The sequence below is a fragment of the Nelusetta ayraudi genome, unplaced genomic scaffold (assembly GCF_046127955.1).
Source record: "Nelusetta ayraudi isolate G7.1 ecotype Tasmania unplaced genomic scaffold, CSIRO-AGI_Nayr_v1 ptg000083l, whole genome shotgun sequence".
NCBI lineage: Eukaryota > Metazoa > Chordata > Actinopteri > Tetraodontiformes > Monacanthidae > Nelusetta > Nelusetta ayraudi.
This window is the reverse complement of record NW_027466133.1, coordinates 836,935-849,815: the sequence shown is the minus strand read 5'-3', so window position 1 is coordinate 849,815 and position 12,881 is coordinate 836,935. Positions and strand designations below refer to the sequence as shown.

Below are 12,881 nucleotides of genomic sequence, written 5' to 3'. Positions count from 1 at the left end.
GAGCATGTGTGAAAGATGAGCGATATGTTTTGATTTAACTTTAAAAAAAAAAAAGGAAGCCAGATGTCACCTGACAAAGTTTTCTTGGCCATTTCTGGGGGACCAGTCAGGAAGGTGGAAAACAACCTTCAGCTTCTTCAGCTTCTTCAGCTTCATGAATCGCTGAGACTTCCAGGGGCAATAAAAGTTTAATATTGAGTTATACATTTATAATGAATGCATAAAAAATCTTTGTGGTTTGCCCTTTAATCCCAGAGCTCAATTTACAAGCCTTAAAGTTGGCTTAAGTGATATTTTCCTCTGTGCTGGCCGACGAGCGAGTGTCAACCTCTTCCACATCCTGGTGGCATCACGGTTGGGTTGCGAATTTTATTGTCTGCCACTGGCACGACGCTGGGACACGCCCTCGTGACTTCACCGACCACAAGAGCGGCGAGTCTGTCTGCGAACGCACCGGCGAGCAAAAGAATACGCAGCCGAGGCCGTCAGGCACACGTGGGAAAGACGTTTAGGTTTATTTTAGCACGTCTGAGCAGGAATAGAATCCTTGAGTAATCACCAGAAGATGTTTAAAATGTGTGTCATTTTTCCCAGCTGCAGCTTTAACCCTCTCCCGTCTTTCTCTGGTGAATGTTTTGACGTCGGATTTATTGCTTCCTGAAGGCCGACATGATGTAACGTGACAGTTCACGACGGGACGTCTGATTTATAATGTGACAGTTTGTATGGACAGAATTCCCAAGATGTGTTTTGAAGGCAAAGGCTGCGCAGATGTTTCCTCCTGTCCCCTGGCTGCGCAACATCTTGTCTTGCATCAATGGTGCAAAGCCACAACTGCTACTGAAGACCTCAAGTTTGTCTCTTCAAACTCGAGGGGGTAAGAAAAACACAAAAATATGGCAAAATATATTGTGAATTCAATAGCGTTTATTAGGCAAAGCTGCATTTGCTGCACAAAAGAGTCTTCATGGCCAAATATATATGAGCCGCCTGCTGTTAAAGGACCAGTGTGTAGGATTTAGCAGCATCTAGTGGTGGGAACACGCGTATTACGCACAAACAAGCGCCTGCAGAGATGAAATCGCTGAATACAAAGATCACATAATTTGTATTCCATTGCTTTGAATCCCTCTAAATTATTGGTGTCAAACTCTGTCCCGCAGGCCACATTTGGCCCGCAGTGTAATTATATTTGGCCCGCGAGGCAATATAAAAACACTGCTAGAGCTGCCCTGCCCGTATTATACAGCACATATTCCGCTAATACTACAAATCCCAGAATGCTTTGCTGTTAATTTGGCCCGTCAATCAGGACAGGAAGTTCCGTGATGGATATTACTTTTATTCTTATTCTTAAATGTATTATTAGCCTGTTGAAAAAGGTCACTGTTGGAATTTAAAAGGCTGCACATAAAAAAAGAGGCATATATGATTTTTATTTACATTTTATTTATGTTGATGCGTTTTTTTTTTAATTTGAAATTCGGTTTTGCATGTGTGCAATAATAAGTCATTTATTGTACAGTCGGAAGCTTTGCTTTTTCAATATTCAGGTTGAAGCAAAACTTGTTTGGGTTCATATAAAAAGGTTCACTGTTCTATTTGGAGGAAGATCTCTTCAATAAATATCAATGTTGGGCCGCGACTTTGTCAATGTTGCACCATGTTGCACACTGGGCCTTTAATATTTAATATAAAAGTGTTGAATTACCAGCATTTTACACTTACAACACACGATACAATACACTGTCTTCTTGTTTCACTTTGGGCTTTGGACAATCAGAGAGTCTGTGTGCGTTTCCATCCTGAGTTTAGATCCTCCTCGTCTGCTTTGTTGTCGTCGTCGTATTATTTCCAAATCCGTTAAAAGCTGTTCTCCTGATGAGGGCGCGGCGGCGGGCGTGATGGAGGCGGTGCTCGGAAAGGGGGCGGAGCCTGGCACGGCGGCGGAGGCGGCAGCGATCCGGTCGGGCACAGCGGCACAAAGAAGAGGTTGATGTCGTTGGGCGGCGACGAGTAGGCGGGCAGCGTGGTGGAGCAGGAGGGCGGCGGCGAGGAGGGGAGGGGGGGCAGCTGCGAGGTGGGCGACGGCGGCAGGTGGGGTTGGTGGCAGTGGGGCAGCGTGTAGACCGGCGCCGAGGGGTGGTTGTAGATGGGGTAGCGGGGCGGAGAGTAGGACTGGCTGCGGGTGAAGTTGATGCACTTGCCCTTGAATGCAGAGAAGGAGGGATGTGAACACAACGACACGGATGCTGCGTTTTCATGACCGTTTTTGCGCAAAATGAATCGATGGATATGTCGATACGTCTGAAAAACCACCTCATGAGAGCGTAAAAACCTTGTAGCCGTATTTGGGAGGTTTTTCCAAGTTCAGGCGTTTCCATGACCAGCTTTTTATTGCGATATTTAGGTTTTGCGCAATTCTAGGGGTAATGTAAACACAGCTAATAAACTTGGCCAAACATTTAAGTAAGAAAAAACTCCTACAAGCATGTGTGAACATATTTCACATAAATAATAATTGTGCAAGACCTCTTCCTTTTGTTGTTTTCACCATGAATATTGCTCTTGCAACAGTACCACATTAGCTGCAGTGCGAACTCAGAGCAAAGATCAGGAGTAAAGAAAACATTTGGTGCAGTGGAACTTTCCATTGGATCACATGACTGTGCAGTGCATGGTGTCAAAAGACAAAAAGAAAAGAAGCAAACCAGAAGAGCGCATATTGCACCAAACATTTGTGCGTCTGCTGCGGCGCAGGGTTTGTCAGGTCTGGAGCGCTGCAGACGGAAAGAGGAAATTCCTTCTGGAAACGGCGTTCCTGCCAGGCCGGCCACGCTGACGTGGGGAGGAGGGGAGGCAGGCTGGGTTGCGGGGGGAGTGGGGAGGGGGAGTGGGGGAGATGGGTGGTGGGAGGGAGGCAGCCGGCAGCGCCGCATTGATGACTTCTGCAGGCGAGGGCCGGTTGCAGAACTCATGCCTCTCTGTCTGTCTGTCGGCCTTCCTGTCTGTCTGTCGGCCTCTCTGTCTGTCTGTTTACCTGTCTGTCTTTCTGCCTCCCTGTCTGTCTGCCTGTTTGTGTGCCTGTCTGTCTGTCTGCCTTTCTGTCTGTCTGTCTACCTATCTGTCTATCTACCTGTCTGTCTGTCTACCTGTCTGCCTGCTTGCTCTGCAGCCGCAGGGCCGACGACTCACTGCAGCTCAAACAAGAGTCAACGTTTCAACTTCCTTCCCAGCATAATTTCACAAGATAAGATTTCTATTTTATTTTTATTAGCCAGTAAGTTCTCAACTCTTCTAGATTGTTTTGTTTTGAATGAAAGTGAGATTATCTTGCAGCTGTTATTTTTTTAGGGCCTCCTGCTAAAACCGACGCTCTGTTTGACCTTCCACATGTTTGGAAAGGGGACAAAAAATCAAGGCGGTCTCAGGGGGCGCCCCTACCACCCGGTACGTGGTTGTGATGACAGAATTTCTAAGGCTCAGTCATCATCATCATCATCATCATCATCATCATCATTATTAGATTGTGGGATTATTGGTTGTGCTGCTGCCTCTCACCTTGTCTCCAGGAAGAGGTCGCATCACGGACACTCGGTCGTAGCCTTTCCTCAGAAACACCCACAGAGCGTCCAGTTTACCCTGCAGTGACAGCGGGACACACGTCAGTCGAACCGAGCAGCTCCGACATCGACTCCTCGTGGCGCCGTCAGCGGCGGCTCTTCAAAAACTTGAGGTGACAAACTAGTTTTTGCCCCAGATGTCTCCGTTTGATCCGGCAACGAGCGTGGAAACGGAAGTAAACAGAGGATCAACTTTAAGCCGCTCGACAGATTCCGCAGCCAGAGGTTCGCTCGGTTCAAGTCTGGTTGCGATTACTGTCCATCCAGCTGATTCATTTAATTGGGCAAAAAAAAAGAAAAAGAAAAAAAGTTATCTACAATTTCCCAAGAACATAATCAGTTCCAGAAAAGCCCGTAAGTGAAATATTTTCTGGGCCATTGAAGCTTTTTAAGTTAAAACATCTGCAACAGAGGTGCAAATGTTACGTGATTTATGACTCGTCTCACGTCTGGCGACAGAGTCTTACATTTCTACAACAACTGAGCTGAGCCGAGCCGAGCCAGGGGAGAAAAAAAAAAACCCTCCTACAGCTGGTGTGAGAATCCTGTGGCGGACTGTTTTCTCAGAGTTTAGAAATGAGTGGGGAATTGTTTAAGTCATATGCATGACATCAGCGCTAAGTGCGTCATAAGGGGGGAATTAGCACAAGGCCAATCTCCAGAATTTGAAAAAAAAAAAAAAAAAAAAAAGAAAAACGTCGTGCTGGGCGTGCCAGCTGGCGATTGGTCAGTTATCTCACCTTGATGGGGGAGTACCACTTGTGAGCGCTGGCGTGCCTGTGCGCGGTGTAGTGCGGCCGAGCTGGGAGGTATTCCTCTGCACCGGGCATCACGACTCGAGCGTTTTTGGCCTTTTCCAATTTGGCGCCTTCCTCCGTGGAGCCTTTGTCGCCCCATCGCACCTGGAAGCAAGCAGAGTGTCTCAGCAGCAGAGCCTATCGGTGCTGAAATTGGACATCTGAAAATAAAACCCAAACAAGTAAAAAACCTTGGTCCCAATTAAAGTAAGTATTAAATTTAACCCTATATTACGTAAAAATGTGTTTCCTAGAAATAATGTGTGTCTTTATGTTGCCAGTTCGGCTCTTCAGTCCTTCGCCTCCTTATGGTTGCCCCAGTGGATCAGCCCTCTGTGATGTCACAAAGAGCGCTAATATCTCACCGACACCTTTGGCTGGTCAGTAAACAACAGTCCAGCTCCCCCTTTTTTGTCTCCTGGTGCATAAAAGCATCAGTAGAGCAGGAAGTTGAAACCAGACTGTAAACAAAGGGCTAAATATGCAATTTCCTTGAGATTTCTACTTTTTCTTTTTTGCAAATTAATCATGGATGAAATGCATGTGAAGGATATGAAAATAAGTAGAATATGGCACCTTTAAACACTGGGACAATCCATTTTCCAACTTCTCTTTCCTCTTGAAAACAATGACGCTGCTTTGACTTTTTGTCCCATTTTCCAATCATTTTTTTCCTCATACTGTAACGCTGAGAAAAACAAAGATGCTACTGCAAACTAACTCGCCCGCTCGACTCGAGATGTTTGCTTGGAACAGACAAACTCCAGCCGCCGCAAAACCAAACAGTTTGATAAATTCCTCGTCCCAACAGTTTACTGGCGGGAAGAGCTGACCTCAGCAGCCGCCGGCCTTCCAGTAGCAACAACACAGATCCTGGAGTCACTTCCAGCTCCCGCCTGCTCGCTCAGCTCTTTTCAGAGGAGCGACTCACTTCCTGTTTGGCCCTCACTGCGCATCACACACATGGATGTGTTATAAGAACTGGATACTGGACCAGCGATATGGCGGCACGCTGATTTTTCTCAATGGCCACTTGAGGTACTGCAGCAAAAGAATCCCATGGGCCCAAAAAGCATTTTTCCCATAGACTGCAATACAAAAATAAAAGCCTTTAAAACGGCTGACAGGACGACTGTGACCTGAAATGCGAGTCATAGCAAAACTTTCTATTGTAGATTTTCCAGTTATGGTCTTTTAGTCGTTTGAAAAAAATGATAAAGGCCACAAAATCAGAGTTTATTCCCAGCTTGGTCACACATCAGCGTCGCGTTGCATCCGTCTGGCTGAGCGAAAAACAGGAAGTTTCCATGTCTCGCCACTCTGAGGCCATAACTCGCATTGACTTTTTCAACACCATTCCACGTTGTTCTTCTCCTCCAATGTACCTCCATCCTCTTGATCCCGCCGACGCCCCGCCCTCCGTAGTAGGAGGCGTCCACTGTGGGCCACCTCTTCCTGAGAGAGTCGTCCTCGTCGTCAGAGAAGTCGTCCACCACTGCAGGCGGCGGCTCGTGAATAACCTGCCACAGATTGGAGCAGAGAAGCATGCTTTAGCAGTGGGGGGGGCTGCGCCGTCGGAAGGTTTGTGCATTTTTCACGTGCGTGCAGTCGACTGGCCGAGGGTCCGAGCCGGGCTGCCGTACCACGGTGCAGCAGAGAGGCCAGAACCACCAGAGGAGGGCGCAGGTGAGCAACAGCAGCAGGATGAGCAGGGCCACGGCCACGAAGGTCCCGTCGGACTGGTGAGGAAACGGATCCACAGCGTGAGTTCCATTACAGCTTTTTTTTTATATCCTGGTGGGAAAGCTTCACACAATGAGATGTCTGAAAGCCGAAAACAGCCGAATCAGCCCTCTGTTTGCAGCCTCTGCGATAACAAGGCGGTTTCAGAGGGGCGGAGCCAGCGGCTGGCTGCTCCCTTTGAAGAACGTTTAGCAAATGGAGCCTTGAATCCGAAACAAGAGCTTCGCACGGAAACAAAACTGGCGAATTTTTGAAATGCAACTGCACCGACTTACGCAGGCGACGGCGGTGATGGTGACGGAGCTGGAGATGAAGCTCAGCCCGTTGTTCATGCTGACGTGCAGGGTGGCCGATCTGTAACGTGACGACCGGAGAGGAAGAGCTCACAGTTAGATTTCCGATCAAAGCCTTGAACCAAGAAAACTGACAGGCTGTGAATTCACGATGCTGCTGCTGCTTCTGCTGCTGGAAGACTGCCTTCAAAAATCTCTTACGTTCCCTCTTTCTCCAGAACAGGAGCAGGACACAGGAGGTAGGTGTCTCTCACCACCAGGGGCCTTTTCACTGTGGAATTAAATACAAAGAAGACTTTTTACTATGGTTCATCACAAAGAAATAATCACCCTACTGATGCAAAGGCAAACACGTTGAATCCCATTTTCTTTCTCTCTCTTGACCCGTCCTGAAATCTAATAAGTCAAACCACAAAATTCCTTCATTGTTATTAAATCCTTGGACTTCCTGTGCTGGTGGAAAACGGGGAGGGCTGCCTGAGTGAGTGTCTGTTGATGAGCTCCGCGTTGCTACCGCGACACCCGAGGGCCAAAGTATTTTTTTTTTTTTTTTTTTTTAACTTTGGGACGTCGAGATTGAAATCAACCTGATCCACAAAAACAATAACAACTAAAAAAAAAACAACAACTTGTAAGACTTTAAAGACACCCTCCTGCATTCATCTTCCAAGTCCTTAGGCCAAAAATAACTTCCCCTCATCCAGCCTTCTTCCTGCAGATCAGCGACTCACTTTGCCAATGAGCTGAACAGCTACAGAGTTCAATTGTGCCTCCTTAGCCAATTGCAGCCGTGTATTGCATCATTTGTGTTGTTCCACTGGGTGCTTTTGTGGCTGTCCAACAGTGTTCAGAGGGATAAATTCTCAGCTCTGAACTGTGTCGACAATCAAGGAGTCATTTGATCATAGGTGGGCGGGAATATAGACGTCTCTGGAATTCTCTCGGACTCACTGAAAGTGACGGTGTCGTTGACGCGGAAGCTGCAGAGAACGTTCTGAACGTCCCGGGCATGAAGGAAGCCGTTTCCTCTGACCACCACCTGGAAGGATTCTGAGAGAGGAATCAGAATTAGCGTCCTTATCAATATCTGCGTTTCATCACCCCTAGAATCGCGCAAAACCTAAATATCGCAATGAAAACTGGTCATGGAAATGCCTACATTTTGAAAAAAAAACAACTCTCAAATATCGCTGAACTGTTTTGACACTCTCATGAGGTGGTTTTTCAGACGCATCCATATAGAGGTTTATCGCAAAAGTGTCTCGGAAACACTTTTTCGCATTTACACGTCAGCGGACGTTACGTATGGGGTCACGTGACCAGTTCACTTCAAGTGAAAATGGCGCGTCATGTTTTGACAGAAGAGGAGACAAAATATTTTTTTTTACAAGTAATCATAGAGAAAAATATAACAACCGTTCTTGACAGCAAACAAACATAAACAAGACATTACGACTTGTGGACTTCGCAGTTTTTTATACTGCCTGCAAATCACAGACGCAGATCGAAATTTTAGAAATATCGCTTTTATTTTGCGAAAAACTGTAATGGAAACGCAACTATCATTATCATTTGCCCTATTATTTCTTTTTTTGTTTGGGAGTCATCATCAAAAACAGGAAAGTGGTGTAAGGCTCCGTCATGGAGGTGAATCAGTGAGTCTTTACCTCCCTCACAGATGCTTGATGGCTCCACTGCCAAAATTTCGATACAGGATCTCCTCAAGATCTGGAAAAAAAAGAAAAGAAAAAAAAAAAGGAAAATGAGAAGTTTAGAGTCGCATTCCAGCAGATCCAGATCTGATGCAGGTGTGCAGCCGTGTTGCCGACCCTCACCGAGTCGATGATTCCCTGCAGCGCCTCGAAGCCGTCGTTGACCGGGAAGACGTGCTCCTTGCTGTCGGCGATGGTGGAGAGCTGCAGGGGAGACGACTCACCGGTTCACCTCCACCGATAACCAACCGACTCCTCTGCTCACCGCCGGACGACTCACCTGCGTCTCGTTGAAGTCCTTCACCCCCACGCAGTAGACGGTGGCGCCCAGCTGTCGCGCTCGGCCCGCCTGACGTCAGAGAGGGACAACAGTAAAGACGAAAGTTGGTGCTTTGTATTTAAAGAGTTGCTCTGAACGTCAGTGTGATGCGGCCGGTGGGGGTCACCTCTCGCTGTGCCAGGTCAAACTGACTCTCTCTCAGCTCCCCGTCTGTCAGGGCGATGATGACGCTGGCCGTCCGGTAATCTGCCGGTCAGACACACAAAGGATCAAACTGCAGCTGGTTGCAGAGCCGAGGAGCCTTCAAAATGAGCTGTGAGGCAGTGTTAATATTTGATTGACTTTGATTTCATTCATAGTCTTTTGACTAAAATGTTATTTAGTTTTAGTCATATTTTAATCATCTAAATTTTTAGTTTTAGTGTAGTTTTAGTTGACGAAATATAATAATTTTAGATTTAGATTTTGGATCTCGTCTCTGGCAGACATTTTTCCGTCTCGTTTTTATTCGTTGAGGAAAATGTCATTACACCTCGTCATCGTCTTTTCCTTGAGAATTAATTTTTGTTTAGTTATCATCTCGTTTTAGTCAGAAAAAAAATAATAGTTGACGATAACTATGACGGAAGTTCTTCTACACCTGGTCTGTCTATCAAATTCAACACAGACTGATTCATTTCCCTTCCCAGGGCAGCGTCAAGGCCTTCAGCGCTGCTCGTTGCGCTTGATGAAACGTTCTCCAGGTTGCTGAAGCTGCCGCTACTCCCGGTTTTCGGGCTGTTGCTTCTCCTCCTCCACCCATCCATCAGTTGGCTCACGCTTCTCCAGCTGAACTCCAGAAGACGACTCAGAGACGACTCAGAGTTTTAAAGATGCATCATCGAGGCTTCTCACCGTCCATCCTGCTGCCTTACAGGGTTCTGCCTTCAGGAACCTCCAGCTTAAGGAGCTTAAGGCAGCTTTAACATTACAGCTGCTCAGTTTACAGCCTGCACTTAGGAATCCTCAGTGGAAAGAAATTTTTTTTTTTTAACCCGAATGATGGAAAGAGCAGCTGGGATTCTTTTCCCCCTCTCGCTGCTGTTGTTATGTCTCTCTTCATTAGATGAATCTTCCATCAGGGTGATTAAGTGTTAAAATGAGGAAAAGGAGAAAAACTCACCGCTTCCCGTCCCGTAGTAGATCTGCTCGCTGGCCTGCAGGAGAAGTTTTCAGGCGTCAGTGGCAATAAACTTCAACGAGGTGGCTTCATTGAGCGCGGTGGGTTCTCAGCAGACGTCTGTCTGTCTGTCTGTCTGTCTGTCTGTCTGTCTCACCCTCTCTAAGCCTCGGTGCATGTAGGTGTCGCCGCCCGGCTGCACCATCCTCAGCTGGTCCAGCCCGGCCCGGATCCGATCCCTGCACGTCCAGGACGGACAGACAGACAGAAAAACAAACAGACAGACAGATCAGTACAGGGGTGGGGGTTGTGTTGTGTTGGGATGGTGGCTCAGCCAGCGACTGCTACCTGTCCTCTGTCAGCTTCATCAAAGTCGTCCCGTCGGTTGAAAACACAATGAAGGACATCCGCAGCTGAGGGCTGAGAAGAGCGCAGAGACTCGTTAGGGTAAAAAAAATAAAAATAAAAAATCTGTTTTGATTTGTCACGTGTGTGTGTGTGTGTGTGTTTGCGTGCTGACGTTGTACCTGATGAACTTTTGAGCCAAGTGGTGGACAAAGTAAAAGATCTCATTCCAGTAATGCTCCACGCTGCCCGACCTGAGTCAAAAGGATGCAAAAAAATGTAAATATGTGATTAATAAAGTTCATCTGGATTGTCCGGCTTCCTCCCACCGTCCAGAAACATGCATGTGAGGTGAATTGGAAACTCTAAATTGTCCGTAGGTGGTTGTTTGTCTCAATGCGGCCCTGCGATGAAGTGGCCACTTGTCCAGGGTGCCACCCTGCCTTTGCCCTGTGACAGCTCGGGAAGAAGCGGGTATTGAAAATGGATGGATGGTTTCCATTACCGTTCAACAGTCGGAATATTCTTTGACAGTCCGTCAAAAGTGCTTTCACATCGTTTGCATCATTTTTAAATAAACCTCATCAAAACCCCCTTTTTGCATATCCTCCCTGGAAACTCGCTGATTGTAGACTCGATAATCCAAACCAGACGCCTCACCAATCAGTCACCTCTTTTCTTTTTGTTTTTCAGAAGAGACTGCCGCAACACGCGCACGCTGAATGAAATGCGAGTCGGGGCTTCTCACATTCCGCTGCCCTGAAATTTCCACGTCCTCTCATGTGGCTTCAACCGTTCACATTAAAATTCCAGACAACGGCGGCAGCGGCGCTGCTGCCACGTCATTTTCTCACACGGGGCCGGCCGGTCGGCCTTCTCTTCTCCACACACACACACGCACACACACACACACACACACACACACACACACACACAGGTCCCTGATCACAAAAGCAGGTGTTGCTGCAAAGAATTCACGGTGAGATGAAGGAGTTTGTGTCCTGCTGCTGCTGCTGCTGCTGCTGCTGCTGCTGCTGCTGCTTCTCCCCGCCTGATCTCTTAGACGGTGATGCCGAGTCCCAAACGCCCTGGATCTCTGCAACATCTGGCTCTAATGGAGGGAGGGTCGTGCAGCTGGGGCCCTTCGGCTGGATGGATGTGGGTCAGTGAAATGACAGCAGCAGCCAAACGCAAACAACTCCCCGGCGGTGTCAACACACAAAGTTTGTGTGCATTTTCCAGCCGCTCACTCGCTCGCTGGACGCCGACCGCCACAAACACGTGATCCGAGTCACGTCGTTACTTTGGCTTCTGGGACGGAGTAACGTCATCACCATAACTGCTCACAGAGTTTGGTGTGTGTCTTTATGGTGTGTGTAGAAGTGTGAGGCTGCAACCGCCTGCACTGGGATAAATAAACACTTTTTTTTTAAAAAAAGTTGGTATTAATGACATCATCTCATTTTTCCATCTATGTTTTAACTTGTCCATCTCATTATCACGAGTATGATCATTATTGACGGCACAGAGGGGCACAAAATCAAGTCAAACAGCATTTATCTCTCTAGTTCATTATGTATATTTTCAAAGGTATTTAAGTTATTATTCTATATGACCGCTCAATATGGTAGATATAGTATTAACAAGTGATCTAATCAGGCTTGTTTAATTAAAATGTAGATGAAATGTCATAATTTGATTCAAATCACTCATTTATGTCTCAGAAAACAAACATTCCTTTTTTACGGTGCTTTTCATGCTCTAGCACAAAATGAAATTCTATCTCAGATCCATCGATGGAATTTCTCTGATTTGACCCTTTGCACAAACGCTAATGCGCCTGATTTATAATTCAATGCACAAACTAGACATCACAAACTTCTCCCCCTCTGCAAGCCCTCAGAGGACCAACACCAGAGCAGCTTCACTCACTTGTCCAAGACAAAGTACAGGTCAAATCCTCCGTAGCAGGACGATCCCGCCTCCCTCCTGCTGTCCGTCTGTGCGGCGCCGCCGGCCGCCAGCAGGGTCACCAGCACGGCCACCTCCACGGTGAGCAGGACCAGCCTGCAGCAACTGCAGCTGCAGCAGCAGCAGCGGGCCATTGCCACCAGCTTTGCACCACAGCAGCCCGAGAGAGAGAGTCAACATAAACAAAGAAAAGAAGAAGAAGAAGGAGAAAAACACTCTCCAGGTGGAAGTTTCTTCATCCACTCTCACAGCTCAGTGATGGTGCCGACCATGGCTGCGATCTGCTCGCTGCTCCCTGGACCACTGGGCCGCCTCCTCGGGGCTGATGTGTGTTGACAGAGGAGGAGGAGGGAAGCTGAGCAGTCTCTCTCACTCTCTGTGTCTGTAACACTGCCAGAAAGTTGCAGTGATTTTTTTCAATCTCTATCAATTCAGAAAAAAACATCTCTTGGGATCAAGTTATTGATCCTGCAACCTATATGTGTGCCAAGGACCTTTGTTTGTTTGTTTTTTTGTTTGTTTGTTTTAGCTTTTTCATACCACAACTCACTGTCGCCATCTACTGGTCGGTATCTGCACTCAAATTGAAACTGTACTGTATTCGATTTCAATTTTGCCGTGTGGGGGGGCATTAAAACTCGAGCGGTCGAGAAGATTTCACGCCTGCATCCACGTTGAGAAGCTCCCGTTTGAACTGCTTTCAGCTGAGCTGAGTTCTCAGGGAACGGCAGGAACTGCAGCCAGAAAGCAAACAATGACTTTGTCAGCGTGGATGCTGCTGCAGTGTGGCCAATTTGACCAGAGGAACTGGACTGCAATTTTTTTTCTCATAAACAGATGAGCAAATCTCCTCCCCCTGGCTGAATTCAGCCTGTTGCATCTCTTCCCACTCTGGTTTTTCACACCTGATGCTCATCATTCGTCACTAATCAGCCCTCATGGTTTCTCAGCCCAAACT

At 47.2% G+C, this 12,881-nt stretch overlaps 1 protein-coding gene across 1 annotated transcript; it reads right to left on the bottom strand.

The window, feature by feature from the left end:
* Positions 1–918: 918 nt before the first annotated feature.
* On the bottom strand, positions 919–12,240 carry LOC142900560 (anthrax toxin receptor 1-like). Its single transcript, XM_076044918.1, has 17 exons — positions 11,885–12,240; positions 10,135–10,206; positions 9,956–10,027; positions 9,765–9,846; positions 9,611–9,644; positions 8,615–8,694; positions 8,449–8,517; positions 8,292–8,372; positions 8,124–8,184; positions 7,408–7,506; positions 6,658–6,727; positions 6,439–6,517; positions 6,064–6,159; positions 5,806–5,940; positions 4,364–4,525; positions 3,562–3,642; positions 919–2,208 (listed from the first exon to the last, which is right to left on the bottom strand). The coding sequence occupies exons 1-17, from the start codon at positions 12,055–12,057 to the stop codon at positions 1,864–1,866; spliced, it is 1,791 nt and encodes a 596-aa protein (XP_075901033.1). The 5' UTR covers positions 12,058–12,240; the 3' UTR covers positions 919–1,863.
* Positions 12,241–12,881: the final 641 nt, after the last annotated feature.

What these genes read in the sequence shown, in the direction of transcription:
- LOC142900560 (XM_076044918.1), bottom strand. Translation starts at nt 12,057, where the DNA reads ATGGCCCGCTGCTGCTGCTGCAGCTGCAGTTGCTGCAGGCTGGTCCTG. An exon ending in TGCAGGGAATCATCGACTCG is followed by an intron (nt 8,185 to 8,291) that starts GTGAGGGTCGGC and finishes TTTTTTTTCCAG; the next exon opens with ATCTTGAGGAGATCCTGTAT. An exon ending in GGCCTCTCTGCTGCACCGTG is followed by an intron (nt 5,941 to 6,063) that starts GTACGGCAGCCC and finishes AATCTGTGGCAG; the next exon opens with GTTATTCACGAGCCGCCGCC.